The 27,950-nt window shown below is 58.4% G+C and overlaps 10 protein-coding genes across 10 annotated transcripts; 4 read left to right on the plus strand and 6 right to left on the minus strand.

The window, feature by feature from the left end:
* Nucleotides 1-63: 63 nt before the first annotated feature.
* On the minus strand, nucleotides 64-2,631 carry SPRG_18895 (hypothetical protein; the record flags this gene model as incomplete). The annotated part of the gene is made up of 10 exons (XM_012338719.1): nucleotides 64-425; nucleotides 471-618; nucleotides 668-742; nucleotides 825-1,442; nucleotides 1,496-1,686; nucleotides 1,737-1,905; nucleotides 1,955-2,185; nucleotides 2,234-2,342; nucleotides 2,401-2,564; nucleotides 2,620-2,631. 10 exons carry the CDS (start codon nucleotides 2,629-2,631, stop codon nucleotides 64-66), a joined length of 2,079 nt encoding a protein of 692 aa, XP_012194109.1.
* A 3,757-nt stretch (nucleotides 2,632-6,388) lies between these two features.
* SPRG_00505 (TKL/DRK protein kinase) lies at nucleotides 6,389-8,722 on the minus strand. Its single transcript, XM_012338599.1, has 9 exons — nucleotides 8,362-8,722; nucleotides 8,248-8,313; nucleotides 8,132-8,200; nucleotides 8,016-8,072; nucleotides 7,900-7,962; nucleotides 7,780-7,845; nucleotides 7,551-7,735; nucleotides 7,097-7,493; nucleotides 6,389-7,049 (listed from the first exon to the last, which is right to left on the minus strand). The coding sequence occupies exons 1-9, from the start codon at nucleotides 8,688-8,690 to the stop codon at nucleotides 6,401-6,403; spliced, it is 1,881 nt and encodes a 626-aa protein (XP_012193989.1). The 5' UTR covers nucleotides 8,691-8,722; the 3' UTR covers nucleotides 6,389-6,400.
* Nucleotides 8,723-10,434: 1,712 nt separating this feature from the next.
* SPRG_00506 (hypothetical protein) lies at nucleotides 10,435-11,951 on the plus strand. The gene has a single exon (XM_012338600.1). The coding sequence runs from the start codon at nucleotides 10,453-10,455 to the stop codon at nucleotides 11,914-11,916; it is 1,464 nt and encodes a 487-aa protein (XP_012193990.1). The 5' UTR covers nucleotides 10,435-10,452; the 3' UTR covers nucleotides 11,917-11,951.
* A 399-nt stretch (nucleotides 11,952-12,350) lies between these two features.
* Nucleotides 12,351-15,029, minus strand: SPRG_00507 (hypothetical protein). The gene is made up of 9 exons (XM_012338601.1): nucleotides 14,967-15,029; nucleotides 14,741-14,917; nucleotides 14,576-14,688; nucleotides 14,136-14,519; nucleotides 13,839-14,085; nucleotides 13,590-13,790; nucleotides 13,205-13,533; nucleotides 13,030-13,154; nucleotides 12,351-12,970 (listed from the first exon to the last, which is right to left on the minus strand). Exons 2-9 carry the CDS (start codon nucleotides 14,910-14,912, stop codon nucleotides 12,427-12,429), a joined length of 2,115 nt encoding a protein of 704 aa, XP_012193991.1. The 5' UTR covers nucleotides 14,913-14,917; nucleotides 14,967-15,029; the 3' UTR covers nucleotides 12,351-12,426.
* A 3,239-nt stretch (nucleotides 15,030-18,268) lies between these two features.
* SPRG_18896 (hypothetical protein) lies at nucleotides 18,269-18,634 on the minus strand (the record flags this gene model as incomplete). Its single annotated transcript, XM_012338720.1, has 1 exon — nucleotides 18,269-18,634. A coding segment is annotated over one exon (366 nt), but the record flags the coding sequence as incomplete, so codon positions are not given.
* A 2,319-nt stretch (nucleotides 18,635-20,953) lies between these two features.
* Nucleotides 20,954-21,274, plus strand: SPRG_18897 (hypothetical protein; the record flags this gene model as incomplete). Its single annotated transcript, XM_012338721.1, has 2 exons — nucleotides 20,954-20,973; nucleotides 21,019-21,274. 2 exons carry the CDS (start codon nucleotides 20,954-20,956, stop codon nucleotides 21,272-21,274), a joined length of 276 nt encoding a protein of 91 aa, XP_012194111.1.
* Nucleotides 21,275-21,545: 271 nt separating this feature from the next.
* On the plus strand, nucleotides 21,546-23,141 carry SPRG_18898 (hypothetical protein; the record flags this gene model as incomplete). The annotated part of the gene is made up of 5 exons (XM_012338722.1): nucleotides 21,546-21,905; nucleotides 21,967-22,044; nucleotides 22,095-22,229; nucleotides 22,301-22,837; nucleotides 22,896-23,141. The coding sequence occupies 5 exons, from the start codon at nucleotides 21,546-21,548 to the stop codon at nucleotides 23,139-23,141; spliced, it is 1,356 nt and encodes a 451-aa protein (XP_012194112.1).
* A 72-nt stretch (nucleotides 23,142-23,213) lies between these two features.
* SPRG_18899 (hypothetical protein) lies at nucleotides 23,214-24,383 on the minus strand (the record flags this gene model as incomplete). The annotated part of the gene is made up of 6 exons (XM_012338723.1): nucleotides 23,214-23,423; nucleotides 23,471-23,666; nucleotides 23,731-23,798; nucleotides 23,846-24,022; nucleotides 24,070-24,184; nucleotides 24,241-24,383. The coding sequence occupies 6 exons, from the start codon at nucleotides 24,381-24,383 to the stop codon at nucleotides 23,214-23,216; spliced, it is 909 nt and encodes a 302-aa protein (XP_012194113.1).
* Nucleotides 24,384-24,491: 108 nt separating this feature from the next.
* On the minus strand, nucleotides 24,492-25,001 carry SPRG_18900 (hypothetical protein; the record flags this gene model as incomplete). The annotated part of the gene is made up of 1 exon (XM_012338724.1): nucleotides 24,492-25,001. The coding sequence occupies one exon, from the start codon at nucleotides 24,999-25,001 to the stop codon at nucleotides 24,492-24,494; it is 510 nt and encodes a 169-aa protein (XP_012194114.1).
* Nucleotides 25,002-25,649: 648 nt separating this feature from the next.
* SPRG_18901 (hypothetical protein) lies at nucleotides 25,650-27,771 on the plus strand (the record flags this gene model as incomplete). The annotated part of the gene is made up of 11 exons (XM_012338725.1): nucleotides 25,650-26,069; nucleotides 26,126-26,250; nucleotides 26,299-26,389; nucleotides 26,445-26,561; nucleotides 26,612-26,672; nucleotides 26,730-26,990; nucleotides 27,035-27,222; nucleotides 27,268-27,359; nucleotides 27,405-27,510; nucleotides 27,586-27,657; nucleotides 27,703-27,771. The coding sequence occupies 11 exons, from the start codon at nucleotides 25,650-25,652 to the stop codon at nucleotides 27,769-27,771; spliced, it is 1,602 nt and encodes a 533-aa protein (XP_012194115.1).
* Between the last annotated feature and the right edge of the window lie 179 nt (nucleotides 27,772-27,950).

The raw sequence follows: 27,950 nt of genomic DNA on the forward strand, positions 1-27,950 counted from the left end.
TTGTTCCCTTGTCCCGTTTCTCGGATTGCAGATCTGGCAAGCTAGGCCGATATATTATAGAGCTTATGGCGGCGACGGGTTGACCTCGTCCTCAATAGGCGCTGGGACTGCGCCCTCGATCGTCGCAGTTATGTCTCCCACCGACACAGCAGTGTCGGCGTCCAATGGCGATATGTCGTCGCCGGCAACAGCCGCATCTTGGTCATCGGCACTTGCAGGAGCTTCCTCGGCGACATCTTCGAGGTCGTCGACGGCGTCCGTCACCTCATCGGCGGCGGCTTCTTCCATCGTTGCCATCGACGCTTCAGCGGTGGCGGTCATCTCCACGTCCGAGGCGCCACGGAGCTGGGTAAAGCACACTTGGATATCGACATGGGGGTCGGCCCCGAAGGCGCGGAGCGCGTCGGTTGGGATCGTCAAGTGCTCTACTCGACCCCGTGAGATATCGTGCCGTCGTGCATCGCCTGTACCTTGGAGCTCGACAAGGATACGGACGAGTGCAAGCCGAACGTTGAAGACCGGGTCGCTGGCGAGCGCAAAGAAGGGCGCCGCGAGCGACGCTTCAAACACAGGCGCGTGGCCGCCAAGGACAAAGGCCCGACAGACGCGGATATAAATCTGCAGGTTCGTCATCGTACTGGAAGAAGGCGTGGACGGGGATATATACCTGGCGATGAATGTACACGGACGACGCCTGGAGCGCTCGGACGCGCTCGGCAAGGGCTTCGGTCCACTCGGGGTTCTCGGCCAAGCACGCAAAAGGAGCGGAACCGCCTAGTCCGCCATCGTGTCAAGTCCAAAGGAGGTGTGTCGTTGTTGTGTACGTGGAAGCTCGAGTCGCGCACGCACGCCACGTCGTCCGTCACGAGCTGAAAGATGAGCGGCGCGACGATCGCAAACGTGTCGGCGGGCGGGAAGAGCGTGCAGATCGCAGGCAGCTGTTCGCTAATGAGGCCGCGGAAGCGCCACTTGAGTTTGAATTTCGAGTGCGCTTGGAAATCGTTGAATTCGGCGAGCACGGCAAGGTACTCGTGGCGCGCGGTCGGCGAAATCGCGGCCAAAAAGTCGGCAAAATGCGTGATCGAGCCCATCTTGACGTCGTCAATGTCCTGAAGAAACGTGTCAAAGGCACTCGTGAGGTGCGCCTCGGTCATCTCGGGCCCCAGAATGCGCGCAATCTCATGAAGCGAGTGCGCCAGCGTGCGCCGGACCTTCCAGAAACCGTCGACGGTCAGCGCCTCGAACGCGCGCGCAATGCGCAGCCAGCCGTCACGCCCCAGCGTGTGCAGCACGGCCGGAAAGTTGTAGGCGCAGTGAAACTTCATGTCGGCTTCGGCGCCGCTGAGCAGCAGCGCGGTCGGACGCGTTGCCATGTCAGCGTACGACGTTGTGAGCGTCTCGGTGATTTCATGCGGCGGCAGCGTCGAGAGGTACGGGCCGAGCTACGTGTTGCCAACAATCACACCTTGTATCAATGTATCAAGAAAAAGCATACTTGCTGGTAGGCTGCGATACGAACCCACTTGGAGGCGTCGTGGGAAAAGGCTGTAAAGAGCGGAGTGAGCGCCGACGCCCGCTTCTCGGGCGCGAGTGTCTTGGACATGTCGACGAGCGACTCGGCGCAGGCTTTGCGGACGCCCCAGATTTCATCCTTGGCCAGCCGCGTGTACGCCGGCAAGAGGCGTTCTAACCGCCAGACGCTCAGGATAGAGAAGAGGAAGATCACGCTAGTGTACCCTCGGTGACGTCCGGGCCCGCCGTCATGCACACGTTCGCAAAGTTGAGCACCATGGCCTTTCGGACGCGGAAGACCGGGTCCTCGGAGAGTGAGATGAACTCGGGGACGCAGAATTGGCAGCAGAGGTCGCGGCCGAGGAAGACGGCGAGCTTGTTGAGCAAGATGAGCTACCATACACGTCAGATATAAGTTTGAGATGGTCAAGGAGCGACGTACAGCGGTGATGCGCATCTGCTCGTCGTCGTCTTCGTGGGCAAACGGCAGCACAAGCGTGAGCACGTGTTGGCCTTGGTCCTCCGACTTGATAATTTCGGCGAGGGTGACCAGACTCTCGCAGGCAATGTGTCGGACTTCGGCTTGGACGTCCGAGAGGAGCTTGCTCATGAGGGGCATCATGGTCTCGAGCACGATCTTGTAGCCGTCGTCGCCGCCGGCCGAGACGAGAAACTATATGGTATTGCGTCAAGCATACTGCGGTACACTTCGCGCGCAGACCTTGCAGAGGCCTGGGAGTTGCCCCGCAACGTGCTGCCGCACGACAAACTCGACGTCGCTCACAAGCGGCTCGAGAAGCGGAATGATGCTGCTGCACGTCTTCTCGTAGCTACCGACGCCGTGAGCTTCGCCCATGTAGAGATGCCTCATCAGCTCGAGACGCGTACCCAGACGAGACAGCCGTCTCTTCGAGCATGCGCACATGGATGACCCGCTGCAGCGCAATGTTGCTGTCGACGTAGCGGATCACGCGGTCGAGGTCCGTGAGCGAGTCGTCGATCGCGAGGTCTTCGAAGGTCGGGCCGCCATCGCGGTCGTCATGGTACCCTCCCTACGTCCCATGCGCATGAGGCTCCATGCCCATGCCATGGTCGCAGCCGACGTACGTGCTCGGACATCATCCTGCGCTCCTCTAGTCGGTCGACTACGAGGAGGGGCAATTGAAATTGGAATTGACGCCCAGTTGCTTATCCGGATGGTCCCGACGCGCGTATCCGGATTACAACCAGAATCGACGCCGGGCGGGCGTATCTTTGGCGCCAGCGTAGCGGCGCGACCCGCGCTGGCTCAGCTTTCTCGCTCGATGGCTGTACCTACTAAGTAAGTACACCACAGCCAAGTGGACTGCACAGACCTTCGTTGGGGTCTGACTTCGAAGGCGCGCCACAGTAACGGCCATCAGAAGCGCTGTTGGCGATGTGGTAACTAACGCCAAGCGGAAACTCACGCGTTGCAGCCGCGAAGCTCATGAGGTGTCCATTCTTGCTTGCGTTACACGTATGCTCTCACACAAAAATGGTGCGAGCTATGCTCTTGCTGCTCATCGTACCACACCGGTCGGCCTGGAGCACGGCGAACGATGGACGAGCCGAACCGGATGGCGCACTTGGGAAACGGAAGACGCATTGGGTCTGGCAGCTAAACGACACTGTTGAACACATGGTGTGCAACCACTTCAGTATTAGAGATCCTTGCTTGATAGTTCAACGTTTCTCCTTGTATGCAGCTGCGTCGACCGAATCGAGACTTTCCGATACCATGGACGGTATCGTCAGGAGCGAACCTCATAGATTGTAGCATAAACGCAGGATATAATGCACCGATTTCGCGTTGCTCTTTACAATTGCGATAAATACTAAAAACCTCTCTTCCGGAAGCAGCAGCTCCGTCAACCGCCGGGTGGAAGCTCTAGGTGGAGTCGACCAAGACCCTTAAGCGCCTTGCAAAATCACGTCGCTTGGAGTTGATAGCAGCCAGCAAGATCGTTTAGTGGTGCGACACCAATCACACCGTCGTCGAGTGGACCGTTGGTCAGGTCGAGCGTGTCGCCTTCATGCGAGAGGACTACAGCTGCACTTTTTGCGCATGCAATGTGCTTTAAAACATCATATGATGGACGTTCTTCGTCCAATATGTCTAGAGGGCCATGTATGGACGTACTTCGTCCATACACGCAGTTGCGGCCGCGGGTTCGTCGCTTGATCTATGTCTCGTCGATGCGCTCGTAGAAGAGAACGTAGGCGTGCTTGGACAAGGCCGTGGAACGTTGGACGACCGAGACCCCTGCGTCGTCCATGCAAAGCCAGGTGCCAGCCCGGCGCACGTAAGCGACGTAGTGGCCGCTATGGACCGAGGCGCCACGATGGCTTACAAGCCCACAGAGGCGGTAGTCGCTGGCACCGAGCTTGAATGCTTCATCCACTGCCACGCGGTCGACCCCGTCCAAGCTGAAGTCGGTGACGTTGAGGGTAACGACCAGCACGGGCGGCGCCAGTAGCATCGTCCAGCGCTGCTGGGCCGAGCAAAAGACACTGCAGTTGACACACGTCTTGGTGAGTGTTTGCGTCATGAACGTCTCGAGACCAGCGACGATCGAGTCGGGTGTTCCGATGATCGAAATGTCTCGTTGCGGCTCGAGTGTCTCGGACTCGAAGCCGCAGTGGGGGCAGACGCTCGACGTTGTCCAGAGAGACCCCAGGACGTCCTCGGGAATCGTCGTCGTTTTCTCCAGATCCGAGACGAGCCACGCGAGGTACTCGCTCGCATCTTGCTGCTTTGTGGTCGAGTGGAATGGTGGCACGAGAGCTTCGTGGTCGGCGCGGTACGAAGCAGCGTCGTTGGCGAGTACACCAGAGACCACACGCGTCAGAGCGGCTGCTGTCGTGGACTCCTGTGGCTGTGAAAGCAGCCCGTGGACGATTCGTGGAGTGTGCGCAATGCACTGCAGAATGGCATTCATGTAGCACGTGTTGCCGAGATTGGCGAGACCGGCGTGGCTCGCATCGAGTTGCGTCGGCGACTGTTGTGGTACCATGGACAAATGCACCGGAGTAATCTCGACTGCGGTTGAAAGTGCTAATGTCGGTGGTACTCGAACCTCCATGGACGTAGCTCTTGAACCGCCCTCGGTGGCGACCGTTGGTAAGATGTCCGTGGCATCGACGGCCGATGATGTCGTTGTCGGTGCAGTCGTGGCTGGTGCACAACTACTGGTTGAAGGTACCGGGTCGACGTCCAATGGGATTGTCGCGGTCACCACGGGGCTAGCCACCGCTGAAAGAACAGCAGCATCCACCGGTGGTGTCGTCGCGTCGACGGTTGGTGTCGCATGCAAGGACGCTTCGAGGCGCTTGACCTGGATCGCATACTCGCTCAGAGCTGATTGTGCGACGAGAAGCTCCTGCTTGAGGCGACGGTTCTCGGCTTCCAGAGTCGCCATGGCCGAGTGGCAACCGCAGGTGACAACAGGCGCCGTCGTGGGAAAATTTCGTCTTGGTGGTGCTGGTCGCGACGTTGATGGGCGCGATGGCTTCAAAGGTACTGGCACCGCGCGGCGTGGCTGCCTCGGCGCCACCGGGCTTTGTTTGGGTGGGGTAGCCACCGTCGGTGCGAGGGCGGTTGGCGCACGACGAGGTGTTTGGCGAGGCGCTGGTGTGACCGGCGTTGGAGTCGTAGAGCGCGGCTTCTGAGTTGGCACTGGCGCCTTGGTGACGGTGCGTTTTGGAGCAATTGGCGCCAGCGATTTGGACGGCAGTGTGCGAGACGGCGCGGCCGTGGACTTGCGGCGCATCTCGGTGCGATAGAGGTGCGGGAACTCGGCCTGGAACTTGGCGTCGGCGGCTGAGGCGCGCGCGGCCGCCATCTCTTGAAGGTGGTTAGGGTTGAAGCGGTGCATGGTGTTGGAGCGGTAGGTTGTCGGTGGGCCAAATGAATGTGACGAAAGTACTCATACGCGAAGATGTGCTGTGCAGAAGCGAGGGACGAGCTCGCTTTTACTGCGCCCCTGTCGCTTTCATGGAAGAAGGCCACTTCTGCACTATTTGTATTTTACGACATCCATGACATTGACGCTGTCCGCGATGCCTTGCCACCGCTAGCTGTGCCAGCGACGTGCAGTTGATGGGCACTGCTTCGCTTGGAAATCGCTGCCGCACGTTCTACACGCAAGTGAGGTGGGGGTGGAAAAGGAAAGCGACTTGAATTTTGTATGCCAGGTTTATCACATCATACCCTGTGCACACGTCAAGCCGTGGCCTGCCGTTTCACACGCGTGCGTAGGGCAAGGTTTAAAACATCAATTGGTTTGTATGTTATATTTCACACACACATTCCATTTCCGCGTGAAAAAGCGTGTGCGGCGTGATAAACGGCAGCATACAAACATTAAGATAAAGTTGAGCAACCACATCTATGGATACAAACTCAAAACCTACGAAAGCGGGCGCGGTAAAGTAGCCCAGTGGTTTAATGTTGTCTTCGTAGACGGAAAGTCGTGGGATCGATCCTCTCTGAAAAGCCCTGAGACCACTTAGCTTGCTAAGGGGGTCCGAGCTTTTTGGACACGGATGCATTTTTATTGCGTCGTGCAAAAACAGCCAAAAATAGAAACCACCGACTGCTGTGCTAAGCAAACATCGGAACTGTCGATAACATTTAGGAAAAAGATGATTTGGCTTCCAACCCTGCACTGCAATTCAGCTTGTGCTGATGTTGTGCACTGGATGCTCGAGCTTGCATCCGCCAATGGGTACTCGTGGTCCCATAAACATATGTCGTGCAGCCCCAACCCCTGCCACCGACGCCAACAGACGCAACGAGTGGACATGCGGCGACACATATTCTGTAATAAATCTTGGACGAATCAGATCGCATGTAGTTCCTTCTCGGCTACGCTGTCAGAAGATCGCGTTGGGTCTGGCGAAGTCGCGTCGAGATTTGCAGCGCCGTGGGCCGACGATCCTCGTCCGTGGAAAGGCAGTCGGCGCCAAGCTCGCGCAGCCAAGCCGGTCCATCAACTGAAAACGACGGCGTCAACGTACCTTGTAGCACGCGGGTTGCGATGACCGAGTCGTTGAGCGCGTGGCCGCGGGCGTTGCGGAGCTCCGCGTACGGGAGGCCGCGCGTATCGAGCTCCGAGAGGATGACGCCGAACGAGTAAATGTCGGCGGCCGTCGTGTAGTGGCCGCTCTGGAGCACCTCGGGTGCAACCCACCGGCACGTGCCGACGCCAGCCGTCATCGTGTTGCTCGACACTTCGCGCGCGACGCCAAAGTCGGTGAGCTTGATGTGGCCGGCGGTGTCGAGGAGCACGTTCCGCGACTTGAGGTCGCGGTGGATCACGTCGAGCGAGTGCAAATACAAGAGACCTTCGGCGATCGCCAGCGCCATCTCGAGCCGCGCCGACTCGACGAGGACAACGTTGGTCGCAAGCAGTTGGCGCAGGTCGCCAAGGTCCATGTACTCGACGACGCACCAGAGATCGATGGGCCGGCTCCACACCGCGCCGAGGAAGCGCACGACATAAGGGCTCGATAGCCTGCGTAAATTCATGAGATTTTGATTGTCAAAAAGTCGTCGTCGTACTTGGAAAGAAGCTTGGCTTCGGCGACGAGGCCACACACGTCCTTGATCGCCGTGCGATGAGGCAGCAGCGCCTTGATCGCGACGGCCTGCCCGCGGTAGGTCCCAAGAAACACTTGGCCAAATGCACCAGACGCGAGAACGCGCTGCTTGGTCAGCATCGCCTCGTCGATGCGGAACGGCAGCAGGTCGGTCATGTCGAGGCGCTCGTGCATGCTCGCGTCGCTGACGCCCGACGGCGCCGTGCCATCGTCGCTCGCCTTGAAGTAGCTATGGCCGGACCCGCTCTTCTGCGCGCACTGGCGCTTGAACGCATAGACGCCGATGATGACGACGGCGAGACCGGCGAGGCTGCCCCAAATGATCGGTCCCCGCGACGCGTGCGACGAGTTGAAGAACGCTATCCAATGTACGTCCAGATGAGATAGCGAGCGAGAGGAACATGCTAGTACGGTACGTTCTTGGGAGACGCAGACAGCGATGCTCTGGTTGTTGACACCGGAGATGCTGTTAAGGACGGCGCCGCTGCCTGCGCACGACTTGACATTGGATGCACCAATCGCGACGCTCTTGGCTCTCGCCAGTGCCAGGAAGGATGACATGTCCAAAGTGAACTCGACCAGCTCACAGCGATCGCATCGACTACATGCCTCGAGTGAGCGACGCAGAGTCACGGTGGATCGTACAAGGTCGTCAAGGTGGCCGAGAACTGCACGTTCTTGATGCTCGTGATCGCATTGGCATCGAGGTTCCTAGCATGTCCATGGGCACGACGTCAACGTCAAGGTATCGTGTCACCGACGTACACGTAGCTCATGCGGCGCCAGTCGTAGTTCTGCAAGCCCACGAGCGAGTTGTTGTAGAGAGAGCTAGACAGTGAGAACATGTGTGTTTCGAACTGCTATAGCGTCGCATGCCGTACATTGTTTCGACGACCGGGCCATTGGCGTAGCTTTGCAGCATATTGTTGTCCAGAACGCTAGAGCACGCAGTAGAGTACTTGACGCAGAAACCCGCAGCCAGCGCGGTAGACGGTACATGGAGGTGAGTCGCGCAGGCCAGAGCACGGTCGCTGGCAATGTCGAGAGGCCGTTGTTCGGCAGCGCCCTACGCAAAAGCTTCAACATGGTGCGTTGCATAAACAGTCGCCAGACAAGTCCAAGAGGGAGGCGGGAAGCACCATCTTGTCGAGTTGTAGGCCTGGGTTAAAGGCAATGACCCTACGATCGCATAAGGCGTACATCATCCAGAAAGGGTCGTCATCGTACAAGTTCGTGCAGTTTGTGATCGCACTGCCATTCGGTGCCTTCGAGAGGTCGCCGACGGTCTTGAGCCCATTGCCGATGAAGCGTAGCGTGCTAACGTCAGGGATCTGGAGCAATGCAGAGGCGCTGGTCGTGACGAGGCCTCGAGACGAGACGAGACTTGCAGTCGTCCAGGACGCGACCTCGGTGCAGCGGCTGTCGACGACGCACAGGGCCGTGCTGTCGTTCATGCAATAGCCTGTCGAGAAGGAAGGCCCTGTGTATGGGCAGGTCACCTCGGCCAAGGTCGCGCCGACAGCCGCGAGGACGACGGCCACAGCTTGGCGGAGCATGGTTGCACCTGGGTCGTTTCGGTCGAGATGGGAAATGCCAGAATATCGAAGTGCAATCTGATCGTTTCAGCCAATCCGAATCGAGTACCCAACACCGTCGCACCCGATTGGCTACTTTTGCCAAAGATCGCGATCTACGCTTTCGACAAAGCTCCACGTCATGGTCTGCAATGGTATATCGAAACCTTCCATGAGGCAGGACACTGGCCGTGCTCAGCACCCACCAGCTGCGTAGAGCAGAGGACACTGCGGTTGGCGACGGAAGGACATCCACGCAAGACAGCAAACACATGAACGCAAGTGACATACTAGTTCTCGTATGCAATCGATATTGATCGCGACGCAACCTGGCCAAATACAAAACTAAACGCCACTCAAGCAAGTGCTATGCCTGATGTAAGCCGCATCGGCAGCCAGCCTAGACCAAGCATCCTAAGTCCAAGGTCCTGATACCATTCGAATGCGACCTGGCCGTGAGCGTTGCCAGTGTGCGCTGCTGCGCTGAGGTAGGCTGCACCACAGCGGTAGCAAAAGGCCCGCCCGCTACGTACCACGAGTTTCATGCTTTCGAGACACAAGTGCACACTGCTTACCACTTGCACGTCACGTGGTTGCAGCCGCCGTTGCGCTCAATGACCGCGTGGCACGCAGGGCAGTGCTTCCAGCCCATAGTCGTCTTGAGCGTCATAAACTGCGTATGGTCGGGGTCGCCTCCGGAGGCGAGAATGCGCTGGTACGCGGCGCAGTCGAGGTTCTCGTGCCACAGGACGTGACAACCGTGGCAAAAGTGCACGTAGCAAAACGAGCACTGCGCCTTCGCCATGCCGGGGTACACTGCATAAGGGCGGCTACATACTTTGTTGGGGCAGAACGCACGATGGGCCTCCGCAGCCTTGGCAGCCAAGAGGCTCTGGAACTGCGCAAGGAGCGCCGCGCCCACAAGTCTCGCAACATCACTGGGCGCAATCGCACGCTTGCACGCAACCACACAGCACGTGATGGGCGCGTCACGATGCTTGACCTTGGCTTCCAGCAGCGCCCGAAGACAGTTGCCGTGATAGCGGTGCTTGCAGGCGAGCTCCCAGCTCCCGCTGGTTACGCCGCGAGACACGAAGCCTGAGAAGGTCGACGGATGACCAATCGTATCCATGCAAATGAGGCAGATCGTGTCGGCGCGTGTTGTGGCCATGGTGCGTCGAATATTGCAATGCAAAGCAGTTGAACGACCACGTCATACAGCACCAACGGTCCGACGTCGCTTTCGCCGTTGCTTGGTGCACGCGCCAATCAGGATCGAGACAATATAAAGGCAGACCAATCAAAAAGGCTCGACAAATGCACCTCGTCGCTATGACATACCGAGCGCGCTCTACCTTCGGAGCTACTACAGCTGACGGGTGGCACAAGCTGGAAATGGGTCTTGTGCCGCAAATGTCAGCTCAGTATTACGTTGTTATAACTCGACAAGGTGATGCGAGCAGCTGCTTTTGACCACAACGTCTGTGCCTTATCTTGCCATTCAGTCACCCAGTCGCTCGCGGCGTCGCGCCCTCTGCGGGGCTTGCAAGCTGGCATGTTGACGTTGTGTGTTGAAGCGTTGAAGAAACCCTTATCATTGCATAGACCTCCCAAAATACATACAGCCCTCAACCGGTTTGTATAGCCGGCCAGCTAGCTACGTAGCCGGTTTGTCGTGGCACCAGTCCTTTCGATTGGCCAATACGAATATTCAGTATCCAACCATCCTCGCCGCAGCAGCAACATGAGCGTTCTCTTTGGGGCGAAGCGCAAGCGCAAGGCCGTCGAGCCGGCCGTGGCCGCAGCGACCGACGACGCGCTCGTACCAGCGACGGCCAAGGTCACGCCCTCGATCCTCACGACGTTCAGCGACCTCGGCCTCGACCCATGGCTCGTGACCAAGTGCACGCTCCTCGGCTTGCACAAGCCGACGCCGGTCCAAGTCAACTGCATTCCCGAGATCCTCGCCGGCCGCGACGTCCTTGGCTGCGCGCAGACGGGTAGCGGTAAGACGGCGGCCTTCGCGCTGCCCATTCTGCACACGCTCGGGAAGGAGATGTACGGCCCGTTCGCGCTCGTCTTGACGCCGACGCGCGAGCTGGCATTCCAGATTGGCGAGCAGTTCCAGGCGCTTGGCAGTGGCATCTCGCTGCGGTCGTGCGTTGTCGTCGGTGGCGTCGACATGATGACGCAGGCCCTTGCGTTGCAGGAGCGTCCGCACGTCATCGTCGCGACGCCCGGCCGCCTCCACGACCACATGCTCCGTCCCAACCCGCCCAACTTGAAGCTTATCAAGTACCTCGTCCTCGATGAAGCCGACCGGCTCTTGAGCTCGACCTTCTCCAAGGACCTTGCGTTTCTTCTCGACCGCATGGGCTCGTCGTCGCGGCAAACGCTGCTCTTCTCGGCGACGATGACGGCCGACCTCAAGGACTTGGAGGCCGTCGCGCTCACGAATCCGTTCCGGTTTGACGCGACGCCGTCGGCGACGACCGTGAGCCAGCTCAAGCAGTCGTACCTTTTTGTGCCGGCGCAGATCAAGACAACGTACCTCATGTACCTCATGTCCAAGCTCGTCGACGACTCGGTGCCCGACGAACCCGCGACGAAGAAGAGCTTCAAGGGCAAGAAGCACCTGCCCATTGCGATCCCGGACGCGCCGACAGACAAGACCGAGTCCATGGTGGTGTTTGTCGCGACCTGCAAGTCGTGCCAGCTCGTGGCCGAGATCGCGCTCGAGCTCGAGCTGCCGTGCGTCGTGCTGCACTCGATGATGGGCCAGTCGCGGCGCCTCGCGGCCCTCGGCAAGTTCAAGTCGGGGCTTGCCCGCGTCCTCATTTGCACGGACGTCGCGTCGCGTGGTCTCGACATCCCCGAGGTGACGCACGTCATCAACTTTGATTTGCCCCGCGACGCCGACGACTACATCCACCGCGTCGGTCGTACGGCCCGCGCGGGTCGGAAGGGTACTTCGATCTCGATCGTGACGCAGCACGACATTGAGCTCCTCCAGAACATCGAAAAGGTCATTGAGAAGCCGCTCGACAACTACGAGGAGCACGCGCCCGAGACCGAGGTGCTCAAGATGCTCAACGACGTCACGACCGCGACGCGCGTCGCCAAGATGAAGATGACCGAACACGGCTTTGACGACAAGGTCAAGCAGCGCCAGCAGCAACGCAAAAAGCAGATCAAGAAATCCACATAAATGAAAACGACGAGCGCATCATAGATAGACAAACCACCAGGAGCAATTCATTAGTGCATGGCTGGGCATTCTTTGGATAGATAGATAGATAGATAGATAGATAGATAGATAGATAGATAGATAGATAGATAGATAGATAGATAGATAGATAGATAGATACCGAGTATCATGGCACTTGGCATGCAGTCAGCAAGGACGACGAGTTGCGTGGCCTGACGCAATTTGTCGACGCATCCTCGACGTGCTGCGGCAGACCTCCAAAATGCTTCTAGTGACGTGTGTGTGTTGCAGCCACCGTGCTCGGCGAGGATCGAACCGCCGTCTTTCAACGAGGCCTCTGCGGTGGAACCCTAATGGTATTCAACCCTAGTCAAAAGTACACCGGTAGAAACAGGCCCTGGCGCTGGCATGACATAACTCCAATTGTCAAAAGTCGCCACATATCAACTATGTAGAGTGATGACTATTCACAGCTGCTCTTGTATTATTCCTATTTCTACTGGTGACGAGTTATTGCGGCGCAAACTTCTTCATCGCGTACGCGACGACCTTTTCGCCAAACGTCGGCTCCGGGAGGATCGGCGCACCGACCGCGATCGTCTCGATCTGCGCCGCGAGGCGCGAGCCCATGTTGATGGCGCGCTTGGCGTCGAGCTCAGCAGCTTCGTCGGCGCCGCCGATGCGGAAGACGTCGACGCCAGCCTTGGTGAGCGGCTCCTCGAGCTCACGGAGCGGGACCTGGCCCGCGCAGACCACCACATGATCGACCTCGAGGAGGCGCTGCTGCTTGGTCTTGTTGTCCGTGACGTACAAGCCGAGGTCGTCGACCTTGTCGTACGAGACGCCACCAATCATCTCGACGTTGCGGTGCTTGAGCGAGAGGCGGTGGATCCAGCCCGTGGTCTTGCCGAGGCCCTTGCCGTGCTTGCTCGACTTGCGCTGGAGGAGGTACACTTGGCGCTCGACCGCCGGGTGGTCGGCCTTGGCGAGACCGCCACGCGTCGAAATCGACTGGTCGATACCCCACTCCTTGGAGAAGAGACCCATGTCCAAGCTACACACGTCAGAAATGAGTTTTCACAATACAACGAGATTATGCAGTGGCCATCGTACCTCGGGGACTTGCCGACGTGCGTCGCATATTCGGCCACGTCAAAGCCGATACCGCCGGCACCAATGACCGCCACGCGCTTCCCGAGCGTCACCGACTTGTTGAGGACGTCAATGTAGCTCACAACCTATCCAGATAGTTGAGTCTCGGTTTGGAGACTTGGATTGTCGCTCGTACCTTGGGGTGGTTGGCACCTTCGATCTTGAGCGTGCGGGGCTTAATGCCGGTCGCAAGCACCACCTTGTCAAACTTGGCGTCTACGAGCTCCTGCGCCGAGACGCGCTTGCCGAGCTGCACGTCGACGTTCGTGAGCTTGAGCCGCTTCTCAAAGTACCGGAGCGTCTCGTAAAATTCTTCCTTGCCGGGAATCTGCTTGGCGAGGTTGAACTGCCCGCCGACCTCCTTATGGTCGTCAAAGATCGTCACGTGGTGGCCGCGCTGCGCCGCGACCGTCGCCGCCGCCAGACCCGCGGGGCCCGCACCGACCACCGCAATCTTCTTGGGCGCTACATGGCGTGTCCATTAGAATGTGTGATCGTCGATATAGAAATAAGAAGCGTACTCGTCGTCGGGAGGTAGTTGAGCTCGGTTTCAAAGCCCGCGCGCGGGTTGACGAGGCACGTGGCTGCGATGCCCTTGAACGTGTGGTCCAAGCACGCCTGGTTGCAGCCAATGCACGTGTTGATCTCGTCTTCGCGGCCGAGCTTGGCCTTCAGGACGAGCTCGGGGTCCGCGAGGAACGGGCGTGCCATCGACACCATGTCTACACATATCCGTGTCAGATGCAAATACGGGCAAGGCGAGGCCGTACCAGCATGGCCCGCGGCGAGAATGTCTTCGGCGACCTGCGGCGAGTTGATGCGGTTGGTCGTAATGAGCGGAATGTCCACTTCGCCCATGAGCTTGTGCGTCACAAACGAGAACGCGCCCCGGGGCACGCTGGTCGCGATCGTCGGGATGCGGGCCTCGTGCCAGCCAATGCCCGTGTTGAGGATCGTCGCGCCCGCGGCTTCGAGTTCCTTGGCCAAGACGACGATTTCTTCCCAGGACGAGCCATCCTATCTCCACGGTGAGGAGGAATGTTTTGCATGCAAGCGTAATCAAGTACCTTGACAAGGTCGAGCATCGAGAGGCGAAAGATGATGATAAAGTCGGGGCCGACCGCATGGCGCATCTGGCGCACAATCTCGACCGGGAACTTGATGCGGTTGAGGTAGTCGCCGCCAAACTCGTCCGAGCGCTTGTTCGTGCCCGCGACGATAAACTGGTTGATGAGGTAGCCCTCCGAGCCCATGACTTCCACGCCGTCGTAGCCGGCCTCGCGCGCGTTCACGGCGCACTGCACATAGTCCTTGATCGTCGAGCGCACGTCCGAGGTCGATAGCGCCTTGGGCGTGAACCAGCCGATCGGCGCCTTGATGGCCGACGGCGCGACGTTGAACGGGTGGTAGCCGTACCGGCCACTGTGCAAGATCTGCATCGCAATCTTGCCCTATCGTCGTCGTTGCGCATGAGCCTTTCGATCGCTGCAACGCTCCGTCAACGTACGTCGCTTTCGTGGACGGCAGTCGTGACCTCCTTGTGGCGCTGGATTTCGCTCGACGTCGTGAGCTTGGCCGCCATCGGGCTCACGCGACCGGCGCGGTTGGGCGCAATACCACCTAGAAAAGAAGCCTGTTCAATTCCACGCTCAGACTGCCATGGCCAAAGTACCCGTGACGATGAGACCGACGTCGCCCTTGGCGCGCTCGGCGAAGAACGTGGCGAGGCGCGTGAGCGACCGGCCTTCCTCAAGGCCCGTGTGCATGGAGCCCATGAGGACGCGGTTCTTGAGCGTCGTGAAGCCCAGGTCGAGCGGCTTGAAGACATGCGGGTACTTGGTCATCGTGCCTACAGGACGAGGTCGCATGAGCGCTCGCGACGGCCATCGCGGTCGCACCGTCGGTCGGTGGTTGCTGGACACGGCGAATCGAATTCTGTGATCGCCGCCCGTTCTTCAACCTCGCTCCGTTTACTAAACGCCCGCTGGATACGCTATGATCCGGATACGAGGCCGGTTCACTTGACATGGCGGTATCCGGATTCGATCCACCGCGACGACCACACACCGAGCGTCACAGAAACCCGCTGCCACCGGCGCTGTGCACAAGTTGTCGGTAGCTTTTTGGAAATACCATCCACATCCACATTCGTAGACACGCAGCAGCAACGCAGACAGAGGCTCCTCTCGGTCGTATCGAATAAAACGTGGTTTTGCCATGCTTTGAAATGACGTCCAACACTTGAACGCACTGGGTTGAACCCAACTTCCTCGACCTTCGTTGCCTGTTGGTGAGAGCTGGAGAGGAGGTCGAAAGGTCAAAGGCGCCAGCAATCGCAGGAGTGCGTCGGGCGTGTCAGTGGTCTTGTGATTAGCTTACGGAAGCGAAGGTGCTCTGTTGAGAAAGCATGTCGTGTCCGGTCCGTCGCGAGAGATACTACGGTATGCAGACTCGACGGAACCAGATGACGCTCGTAGTCATCGTCCAAGCTTGCGCTACGCGGTGCATGGTGCGAGGCAGGTGGATGCGAGGTCATGGTGGCCAGATCCTATATATCCCGGTATGTGACTATGGTTTGGTCTCACCGGAGCTTCGCACCGGGTATCACGAGCGGTGTTATTGAGCAAGGAAGGTCGACTGATTGCAGTGATGGCTTGTCGTCGTCGTTGCTTTGAGCGAGAAAGATCTCCATGGACACACAATAATTGCCCGTCGTCGACGACGAGGATCGCTTGCGGGCCAATCTGCTAAAAGAAGGCGTTTCATTGGCCAATGGCGTATCTTGTACTCAGCTCAAGTTGGCAACACTGCGGGCAACAGGATCGAGGCCAATGCAGTCGAAGAAGCATGTACCAAGCGCGGCCGGGTAGCTCGTCGCGTAGTACGCTCCTCGATGTTCGAGTCCTTGTCGAACGGACCGTCACATGCGTTGTTCTGTGCATGTCGCTGTGGACCACCCAGGGTACGATAAGGTAAGGTACGAACCGGCGACGCTGCAAGACGACGCCCCGGGACGACGTCAAGTCCAGCATCCTTCACGACAACAATCCACGCCATGGACTCTACAACATGGACACCGCGTCAACGGCGAGCCCGGCACCAAAGCGCATCGCTCAAGGACGCGCGCTTGAAGCCCAAACGCGACACTGCAGCGCAACCACTTGACGACCACACCGCGCAGTGCGACGTCTCTTGCTCTGTCGCGGTGCACTCGTCTCGGTGGCGACATGGCGTTCGCGATGTCGTGGAGCCTGTGAAGAGCTGTACCCGTACCCGATAGCTTTCCCCATGTGTTGCATGTGGTAATTCAGACAATGTCAATGAGTAATACTAGTAGTTTATTATTCACTAGTACGTGATTGCAAAAGTTAAAGAGCAGCGCTACTGCGGGCAGCGGCGCTGTAAATTGGTTGCCGAAACAAGGCGGATGCGCTTGACTACGAGCGGCGGTGCTTCTTGGATGACGCCTTCGACGGAGCCGGCGCGCTTCGTTGACGACACCTTGGACGTCTCAGCTGTGAGCAGCGGGCACCGACTGCGACCATGGATCTTGACGGTGAACGTGCGTCGCGCGCACTGCAAGCAAGCGCCGGTGGTCGCCGTCAACGGGACGAAAAGCGGAGGCAGCCGGCGCCAATGTCCGTGTGCAAGTGGTCGCACTCCTTGGGGTCGTGCTTCCCGACGAGGCCGAACTCGACGCAATACGGGCAAAAAACGCCGCGCGGCCACTTGAACGACGCCGGGATCTTGCGCTTGTCCAAGTCGAGCCGGACGCGGCCGCAGTTGGCAATGGAGTGAGAATCGCATCGGCAGTACGCACAAGGTACCTGCGCGATGCGTTCGATCTCCTTGGCCTCGGCGGCCAACCACTCCGGCATTGCAAAGCCAGAGCGCACCCGGCAGCGGGCCACGGCGTGCTTCAGTCGGTGGCAGTCCCGCGTGAGTTGGTCGTGTGGACAGTAGTGGCACAGAGGGGTCCACCAGTGTCAACTGAGACCGTCGTCGTTGGCACTCGAGACGCCTGTCGAGACGTCTCCAAGTCGATCGACGCTGCGGATGCCCGTGCTGCAGTTGACGAGGGCGAGTTACCGAGGCGGCTCGGGGCGGGGCCCAAGCTTGTCGATCAAGCGCATGGACACCGCGTCGGCTGGTCCAGGAAGGTCGGTGCTCGGAAGGCGTGGGGTGCGAGGTCGGAAGGTGGGCTGGGCTGGGGGCAAATCGACGAATGACGGACTTCAAGCCGCCTCTGTTCTGCCGCAGAACAGAGGCTTCGAAATTTGGGCTCACGCAGAAGTTCTGCGTGAGCCCAAATTTCGAAGCCGCTACAAACCCCAAGACAATCGAGCCTTCGATTTTTACACTGTGCAGACGACTTGATGTTTGTATGTGCACACACTATATCAAAAATAGATGTCGATGTCCAAAATGTCGAAGCGGCGTCGATGAAATAGTGTGTTGGACAAGGAGTGATCCACGCATCAAGGCTGGCCCGACGGCTCGATACTGCGCCATTGCCTGCAGCTGAATGCTTTCGCTTTCCATGGCCAGCTCTCTACTGATAACGCTAGTATGCACGACGATGGTACTGCGATGGGTGTTGTCGCGGACGTCTTGGGTTCAAGCTGTTGACGAACACGTCGAAGCGGCGCCCGGCGTCCTTGCCGCGTACTACCACAAAGCAGTACCCTGTATCTTAGCGCGGTATGGTTGCAGCCTGCATACGACTCGTTGTTGCCACTCGCCCCCTGTGATTCTGAGGTGTACCTTCGCCCAGCTTTTTCGCCCAGCAAACCGCTGGAATCGAGGCTCACCGTACTGTGCCAATTTTATTGCATAAACGATGACTTTCGTGTACTCGTGTGTCATCTCGTGCTGTGCGGTGCTATTCTCAGGAGCTTTTACTCGGCCTCGGTGCCTCCAGTCTCTGAAGAGCTGCACAATATCGTACTAGTACTTCATAATTGCACGTTAATTGACACTGTAAGATATGCTTACAAGTGCTAAAGTGGCTACGCTACTGTGCGCGCCGGTGTTGCTGGATGGGTTGGTGGGCGCGCTAGAACGAGTACATGTAAATGCACAGCCCACGAAATATGCAATTCATACCGGCTGGAAAGTCGAGCACAAGGTTCTTGGGCTTGTAGTCGAGAAAGTCCACACAAACCTTGTGGTCGTGCAAGTGCTCGATCAGGAGCGGGCATCGCACGGGCTCGTGCTTGCCAATGATGCCGAAGACGACGCAGTACGGGCAAAAGAAGCCATGGGGCCACTTGAACGAGGGATGCGCATTGCGTTGGAGCACGTCGATGCGGATGCGGTCGCAGTCGGCGACGCAGTGAGAGTCGCCATGGCAGTACACACAAGGTACCTTTGCCACGCGCTCGACCTCCTTCGCGAGCGTGTACGCCCATCGGGGCATTGAAAAGTCGGCGCGCACTTGCCCAAGGGCCACATCGTGCTTGAGCCCCGCGCAGTTGCGTGTGAGGTGGACCCCGTTGCAATAGTGGCAAACGGGTGTCCACCGTCGTGAGGCCGTCGTCGAGAGGTCTTCCAAAGCCGTCTCCATCGCCGCTGCGAGTGCTTGTCTTGGCGGCGCGACCGAGCGGCTGCAGATGCCTGTCCTGCAGCGGACGAGATCGAGTTACCGTACGAGCTTCTTACTTGGGGACATGGATGGTCGCTTTGACGCCGTTGCAGCGGTCACACCGAATCCCACGCAAGCGCAGACTGCACCGCTGACTTTGCTGTCTTGTTTGTTGCCGGGCGTTGTTTTTCGTTTTGTGTGAAGAACGCTGCGTGGTGTTGCATTTGTTGAAGACGTGACATGCCACACATTTTTCACGTACTAGTATTGAGAATCCCACACAAACCACGCGAAACGAGGAGGTTCTACAACTCAGGTGCGTCGCTTGGCTTGTTAGCTGCTAGTGGACTGCGCAAGCAACGAGTACGCTCTGTGGTCGACTCGTTTGTCGGAGCCGCCAACATGACGAGCAGACATGCACCACCGAGTGTACTCGCTTTCAGTATTCCGTGTCGTGCCTTTTATTGTATTTTCGTTCGCAGACGTGCAAAGCACAATTGTGTGTGTGGTCGAAGTCAGCTGCGTCATTGCGAGTAGCTACAAACCCTCTGATCCATGCCCAGGTCTCTTCCGATGCGTCAAGTTCATGCGACGATGTCCGCAACCGTGGTGCATGTCTGGGCGTCATGTTGGCGGTTCCGACAAACAAGTTGGCCATAGAGCGTACTCGTTGCGCAGTCCACTTGCAGCTAACAAGCCAAGCGACGCGTCTAAGTTGCCGTACCTCCTCGTTTCGCGTGGTTTTCACTGTGTTAGATTCCCACCACGTGAAAAATGTGTGGCGTGCCACGTCTTCAACAAATGCAACACCACGCAGCGTTCTTCACCAAATGCCACGTGAGAAATCATTTAAAAGCGACATAAGAACGTGTACTCGCTCTTTGTAGCCACGGTCGCACGATCTGGATTCTATTTTTGCATCCGATCGACGCGGTGCCACGTGGGTTTAACGCACTTTGAACGCGCCGTTGCTCGACCTTGAACGTTCGAACGCTGCAGAGAATCGCTCTGTGCTGCAGTGTGGCTCGTGGCACCCATGGTTCAGACGTGGGCGTGGGACGAGATGCTCGACGCGCTTGCGCGCTTCCGAGAGCTCCACGGCAACTGTGCCGTGCCACGCGTATTCAAGGTGCCGACGACGGACGCATGGCCATCGGCGCTGCACGGCAAGCGTCTGGGGTCGTTCGTCTTTGCGTTGCACGGACGCGTCGCCATCGCCCGCCCAAGCTATGGGACTCGTTGCACAACCTCGGCTTCAAGGTCAACTGGTTCTCGGCCACCGACCTCTTTGGCCTCGTGGACCAGAAACGCCAGCGCCTCTCGGTGGCTGCCGTGATCGACGCCCTCGCTACGTACGCCAAGACATACGACTATGGCCACGTCCATGCCGAGTTTGAAGTCCCGAAGAACGCGTCGTGGCCCGACGAAGCGCATGGCCTCGCGCTTGCCGATGCGCTCGCGCAGCTCCACGTCTATGAGCTACCCGTGGACATTGAAGCGTCGCTCCGGGTCCACGGCCATTTTGCAACCTCGCCGCCATGGAAGCAGCTCGTCAACCTCCTTGAAGCGTACCAAGGTCTCCACGGCGACTTTTCCACGGTGCATGTCGACTTCATCGTCCCCGCAACGACCGACTGGCCGCGCACGTGGCACGGTCTCGAGCTCGGCCTCGTGACGTGGCGCCTCGGTCTGCGCCTCTTGCTCCTTCCGGCCGAGTACCAGGCGACGCTCGCCGAGCTGGGCTACGTCTTTCCAGCCCACGACATGTGGGTCCATGTGTTTGACGCGTGGACGACGTATCAAGTCCTCGTGCGCTCTGGCACGCTCGACCAGCCGCTGCTGCCCCACCGGGGGTTCGCGGTGCCAACGGAAGACGACTCGTGGCCGCGGACGATGGCTGGTATGCGCCTTGGCTACTGGGTGCGCGAGCTCGCTTCCGCGCAGGCGCTGTACCTCTTGGCCCCGGCTACCGTCGACCAGTTGCAGCGTATGACCGCCCCGTCGCCAGCAGCGATGGCGATGGCCGTCGACGAGCAGTGTGACGTCTCGGACGATCACGGTATGTCAGCCTCGGGCGTCGTTTCCGAATCCGAGCTGCCCGAGGCAGAGCTGTCCGAGTCCGAGCTCTCCGACGCAGAGCTACCTGAGGCAGAGCTGTACGATTCGGAGGAGGAGACGTCGGACGCGGGGACGCTCGTGCTTGGTGACGACGACTATGCGGAGACGCGCGTGCTTAGCAACGGCTACGTCTTGTCGTCGAGCGACGGTGGCACGACCGACGACGACGACGACGACTTCTCAATGCCGCCCGCAACCAGCAGGTTTGATACCGACCCCCTCCATGCACTAACGACACGCAACCCTAGTGCTATGGAGGCGCCGGTTGTGCCAACTGAGCTTGCTGCAGTGGAACCAGCTGTGGTCAACGAGCATGCCGTGGCTTCGTCCAGTAGCGACGACCTCGAATGCAAGCCGGACCCGCTCCCGCTCCGGCCACGGCCACAGCGCTCGTTGCAAACACGGACTGTCGTCCGCAGTGTGACTACTCGCGTGAAAGAAGAGCGTGCTTCAAGTCCTCGCCGCCTGCGGCCTCGATGGCTCGCCAATCGCCATGGCCGCTGATTCCCGCTTGCTTGTTTCCCGCGCGTCCACGACGTAGTGTTGCATGTTGCATGTTGAATCACCTAAATGTGTTTGTCTCAATGCACCTGCAGAGTACGCTGCACGAATGAATCTAAACGCATCTTGGTTCGATCGCGAGGAGGACGATGCTCGATGCTGGTGGCGCCACGAGGGTCGGTCACCGTCAGATCCGGATATAAATGTTTAAAACTGTTTTTATCCGGTTGTTTGTTACTACGACACGTACTCGGTCCAACTGGCAGGAAGCAGCATGGCGCTGGGCGACCCGGCCGACATCTCGATCACGCCGTCGACGTGGAACTACGTGGGCGCCGTGGCCATCGTCGTCGCTGCATGGTTCTTCCGCGTCGAGATGATCCGCGTGACGCTGCGGCTCCTCATGCGCGGCCTCGCGGCGCAGCAGCGGACCCGGAGCATCGCCGGCGGCCTCCGCGAGTTTGAAAAGCTCGTCTTGCACCCGCTCTCGTACGTGGTCTTCATGGTCTTTGTGTGGATCGCGCTCTCGATCACAAGCGCGCTCCAGCTCCCGACCATCAACACGATCGTGCAGATTGGCATTGGCATCCCGATGCTCTGGACCGCGCGGCAGCTCTGCAAGTTTCTCCACGTCGTACGCAGCGCCAATCTTCTACAGCATCCTCCTCATGATCATTGATCGACGTCGACGGTAGATGGTCTTGCGGCGCCAGGGCTGGGACGGCCACGACGACGACGCGGGCAAGGTCATGATCGTCACCGAAGGCATTGGCGTACGCACGCGTCTCTCTCTCTGCGACGTGTCGACGACCTCTTGTCGTAGGTGCTGCAATACGTGCTCTGCGCCGTCGTCTTCTACTACTTCTTCCTCAGCCAGCTCCAATTCGACACGGTCGAGATCTTTACAACGCTCATTTTGGTGCTGGAACTGCTCTTCCTCCTCAGCTCCCACACGTGGGTACGACATCCTCCACCTCCTCCTCCATCGCTCCATGCATCCAGTCTCCTCTCATACCCTTCTTGATATAGTTTCGGAATGTCATGGGCGGTCTCATCCTCCTCATTGACGAACCCATCAAGAGCGGCAGCCACATCAAAGTGCTCGAGATCGAAGGCGTCGTCGAGCACATGTACCTGCAGTTCTTTACCGTCCGGCAGTACGACCAAGGCCTTGCGATCGTGCCCAATGGCATCCTCCTCACCCACGAGGTCCACGTGCGCTCGAAGTCGCTCGACGCGCGCATCGTTCTCGACGTCCACCTCGCCCACGAGACACCCCCGGCGCAGGTCCGCGCCTTTGTCCGCAACGCCGACCGCTTCCTCAGTCAGCACGCGCTCGCGTCGACGTCGTCCGCGGCGAAGGCGCACGAACAACACATCACGGCGGCCAAGCTCTCGCTCACGCACGTGCTGCAGCGCGCGGTCAAGGAAAAGACGCCCAGCAGTGCCACGCGTCCGAGCCAACCGGTGCGGTTTTGGGTCACGCTGGACGGTCTCTACCGCATCCAACTCGTCTACTACGTTCACGAGAACAAATTCAAGCACCTCCTTGTCGAGAAACGCGAGGTACATCATCGTGTCGCATCTCCCTTCGGAAAAATGTTTTACCATGAGGATGCGCTAGTTGATGCTCGGGCTCACGAGCTTGCTCGCGACGATGGGCCTGTCGCTCTACGAGCCGCCGCCACCGTCCTTGCCCAAGGCGCCGCCGTCCACGCCACCACGGCTGGCCCCCATCGCCGAGGCGTTCACAGATGACGACGACGACGGCAATAGCGTCGGTCGGCACGCGTGCGACGACGACATGGATGACGCGCAGCACGTGTCGGTGCCCTACCGACGTCGGCGCGGCCAATACGACACAATGTAGTAACCTAAAAGAAGACAATATTCTCCACGTTTACGAGGAAGCGGTCGTGCGAGCGTCCACCAATCACATCGCCTAGTTCTTTGCCCGGTAAAAGGTGAGGTACGCCATGTGCCAGTCGCCGCCGCCCTTGAGCTTCTGAATGTCCTCCGTCTTGCACGGGCTCACATTGTCGTCGTCAAAGCAGAGCCAGTCGTCGTCCTTGACGCGCGCCCAGCCAATGTAGTGCCCCGAGTCGGCCGACCGGCCCTTGTGCGTCACGACTGCAAACAGCTCATAGTTGCCCTAGCCCTTTCATGAGTTTTTTCCTATATGTTTCAAAGAGACTGAACCTGGAAGTCGAGGGGCAGGCCGATGCCGGCCGACGCGCGGCCGTTGGCCATCGACATGGTCTTGGCCACCTCGAGCGCTTCCTTCTCCTCCGCCGAGAGGCCTTCCATGTCCACGTCGGGCTTCTCTTCAGCGTCGCCCGCGGTTGTCGCTTCCGGCTTCTTGTCTTTGAATTCGTTCAAAATCAAGTCGGCGTTCCTATCGCAGCCGCATGAGTCCATGACGTATCGCTCGAGGAGGCAGCGTACTTGTCACGGCCCACCTTGAGGACGGCCTTAAGTTCGTCCGAGCAAAACGGAACATGTCGAGCACTTGGGGAAAGCTAATCGGCTACACACGCGGTTAGAACGCCGGCAACCGTCGTCGTTGAGACGTACGCGCAGCATCTTGCACTTGACGCCCGTGTGGTCGCGGCTCTCGGGCGTGAGCTTCCAGTAGAAGCGCATGAACTGCACGCAAATGTACTTGGGGAGGCGGTTGATCTTCATCGTCTTCTTCCACGTCGCGTTGCGGCCGAGAATGTCCGAGTTCTTCTCAATCGTGCCCTCAAGGCCCTATGTCGCGTGATGAGCGCATGGTTCAAGGAGGAGGACGGGCATACGATCGTAATGCCCTCCGAGATGTGGTTGGTGTCCTTCGTGATGTTGCACACGAGCTTGAGCGCCTTCTCCTTCTTCATCATGACGGGCTCAGCGTCTGTCTCGCCGCACTCGAGGCTACGCAGGCGCTTCATGAGCCGATGCAAGCAATCAAAGCGAGCTGCAACACGCACCGTTCTTCCATTTCGAGGCCAAAGAGCGCGTCGACCATGTTGTCGGTCGACTCCAAGCTCTTGATGGTCGTCGTCGGCGCCTTGAGCTGGCGACCCAGCGTGCTGAAGAGCGCCGACACAAACTCGTCGCTATCCTGCTGCATGTAGCCGCCGCGCGGGCCTTGCTGCGCAAACTGAGGGAACGCGCGGCGAAGCGTCTACTTGTGCATGAGCCTCATATGCCAAAGAAAAGAAACGTACGTCGACAAACATCATGGCGGAATGCTGTCCAGGTTCGAGTCGAGCTGCGCGTACGTGTCGCGGAGGCTCGAGGTAAAGTTGTGCGCAAGGTCGGCCGAGAGACCGCCCTTGTACTCCTTGAGCGCCTCGCGAAAGTCGGGCGCGTACCGCAAGCACTGCAGCGTCGCGTTCATGTAACACGTGTTGCCGAGGTTGACGAGGCCGGCCGGCATGGCCACGCCCGCGCTCGCGAGCTCGGAGCTCGAGAGGTCTTCGGCAAACACAATCTTCTCGGTCGGCGCCTTGATCTCTTCGGCCGAGCCCATGAGCATGATCTGCGTAAGCTTGGACGCATCCAGCGATGTGAGCGGGACGTCGTCCTTGAGCATGCCCTTCCACGCCTTGGACATAAGCTTCTGGCGCTCGATGGGCACGAAGGTCAGCGAGTAGATCTGCGCGCGGAGGCCCGCGACCGTGCCATGCTCGAGGTCCACGTCGAGGTCGAAGGACTGCTTGCCCCACTTGAGCGTCACGGCCACCATGCTACTGCTCCTCTTGCTGGCCGATGGAAAATGGTTCTGGATTTCGGCAGCGACAGGGAAATTGCTTGCTTTTAGCCAATCAGCGACAAGTGCATACGCGCCGCCTCCCCACGTTTGCTCCGCGGCAAACCTGCGAGAACTGATAATATCAACGCCGCCCAGGCGTTGCCACGTCACCGACGCCCAGTGATCATCCAGTCTGCAGTAGGTCGTTGGCCAAGGGCATGGATGTCCGAGCAGACGCCAGGGAGACTTGGCAGCTGGGATGACTCTTCCATGCATGTCCGTATTTTTGGAGATGCACATCGACCAGCATGCGATGCACCAAGGGCTTGTCCCGAGTTCTTTTGCGGAGCGTGTTCAAGCACGCTGAGACTCAAGAAGGGCCCTCATGAGCGCACCTATTGTCGGAGCACGAGCCAGTGTCTCCTTGCATGGCGCATCGTATCGTTGATGGAAGCGATCCTTTATTATGCCCTTGAAGATAGCCATCGACGACTCATTTGTGTTGCAATCCACTCATTTATGTCGCGAACGAGTTGAAACACCAAATATCCAACACGAAATGTACTCGTATATTGCGACGTTCCGAGCTGGGAGTTTTCACGAAACGAACATTGCAATTCGGCGCATTATTGAGGAAACGCGATGCATCGGCTCGGCATCCGCAACGCCGAAGTCGCCGTCATCAACGACGAGATGATCCAGGCGAGCATCACCAAGGACGGCGTCGACACGCTCAACGAAAGCGCCGTCACGGACGTCGAGGGAAGCAGTCCGGACGTTGACTTTGCCAAGCTTCAAGTGCTCTCGCTCTCGTTTCGCAACATTTTTAAAATCGACAACCTCCTCACGCTGCGCAGCCTCACAAAGCTACAGCTCGACAACAACGTGATTCAAGAGATTGAGGGCATCGGGCACCTCACGAACCTCACGTGGCTCGACCTCTCGTTCAACAACATTGCTGAAATCAAGGGCCTCGAAACCCTCACCAAGCTCCACGACCTGACCTTGTACAACAACAACATTGCAAAGCTCGAGAACCTCGACGCCCTCAAGCAGCTCCAGGTATGGTGCGCGACTCCATGTCATTGTTGTCTTGAGTTTGTTTCTTTATCACCAAGGTGCTCTCGGTGGGCAACAATGCGCTCGGGAGCACGGAAGGGCTGCTGTACCTCAAGTGCCTCGAGAAGCTCCGCGTGCTCAACCTCGAAGGCAACCCTGTGTGCTCCGACCCCGAGTACCGCGCGTACGTGGCCTCCACGCAGTCTCGACTGTTGGTAAAATCTCATTGTAGGTTCGTTCTCGCGCATCTCGATAAGCTCAAATACCTCGATTACTCGCTCGTGGACATATCCGAAGTCGTGCAAGCGCGTGAGCAGTACCAGGTGCGACGCGCTCCCAGTTAGTTGGACGTATTTGGATGCAACATCGGACGACTAGGACGAGCTGGAAGAAATGAAGGAGGTGAAAGCGATCGAAGATGCGGCGCTGGCACGCGAGGCAGACCATGCCAAGTACACGCAAGTGCTCCAAGAAGCCAACATCATCATTCTCGAGGTACCCGCTGCATCCGTAAACATGCTGCTGCATGACAGGACGCACGCTAGACGCTGCTCCACGATATGTTTGAAGAAGACACGGAGATTAGCAAGATTGAAGTGCTGCCAGGTATAGAGTCCCTGCACTGCGGTCTACCAACGTCGTGTTGATATTGTCTTGCATTAGGCTTGCGTAATTTGATCGATGACTATACGGAGAAGGTCAAAGCCGCCACCGAAGACATCAAGGTCGTGCTTCTCGAGAAGCACGCGACGATCCAAGCCGCATGCACGGCCTTCAAGTCCCAGTACAAGAAACAGAGCGACATGACGCAGCACAACAGCATCCACGCGTGCGAGCGCTACAAGAAGGCGGTCAAGCACCTCTTCAAACAAGCTGTCGCGACCGCCGACTCGGACGTGACACCCGTGCTTGGCCAAGCCCAAGGTTGGTATCCACTTGAAAGATGGACACAATCAAATGCCTCGTAGCGGCGTGCGAGGGCCTCAACACGGAGCTCTTGGAGCACGAGTCGGTTTTGATCGAGTTTGCACAAGAGGCAGTCGCGTCGCTGGAAAGTCAGATTGAGACGATCGGTATCGAAGCGAGGGCCGTCGCGACCGACCATTTCCGAACGATCGAGACACTCGAAAACAACTTCTTCGATGCTGTGACACAGGCAAGCTGTCGCCGCTTACGGGCACGTGCGACGCGTCATCTGTAGCTGGCGGCGAATCTGCTCGAGCGCATGGCGACCGAAGATGGCGAAGAAGACGACTTTCTCAGCGACGAGTGCCGCGCGATCCTCAACGATCGGTGGGATTTTTCAAGTTTCAGGCACTTTCAGCAAACTTTTGGTAGCGATGCGCTCAACAATGCCATCAACGGATCCCACGACATTCACATTGGCAAGCTCCTCGCCCAAGAAGACTCGATGCGCGAACAGAATGTCGCCAAGATCCACGAGGTACGCAGCTGATAGACAATATGCTTGCATGTCTGCCCGTAAACTGACGTCTCATTCACTGGGTAATGTTACTAGCTGATCAAGACGGCCAAGGACGAGGAATGGGCCCGCAACCGCAAGCGCGTTGCCGAGATCATCAACATGAAGGTTCGTTTTGCTTTATGCCACGCGGTATCTTCATCGTTGGTGTAGCAAAAACACTTGTCCGAAATCGCTGCCTTGCGAGAAGAGCTCTCGCGCACCGAGGACGAGTTTTACTAGCCGGCCTGTCGTACATTGTACATACAAAATGGAAGAGGCCCACGGCATGGGTGTTGCGAATACGACTATGTAATAGCGCAATGGAAGACAGTTGTACATAATGATGTTCCCAGGTCCAATCAGGCGTGTCTCGTTGGTCGCACAACCAAGGCGCGCCTAGGGATCTCCATCGACGCAGC

The sequence above is a fragment of the Saprolegnia parasitica genome (genome assembly GCF_000151545.1).
Source record: "Saprolegnia parasitica CBS 223.65 unplaced genomic scaffold supercont2.1, whole genome shotgun sequence".
Classification (NCBI taxonomy): Eukaryota; Oomycota; class Saprolegniomycetes; order Saprolegniales; family Saprolegniaceae; genus Saprolegnia; species Saprolegnia parasitica.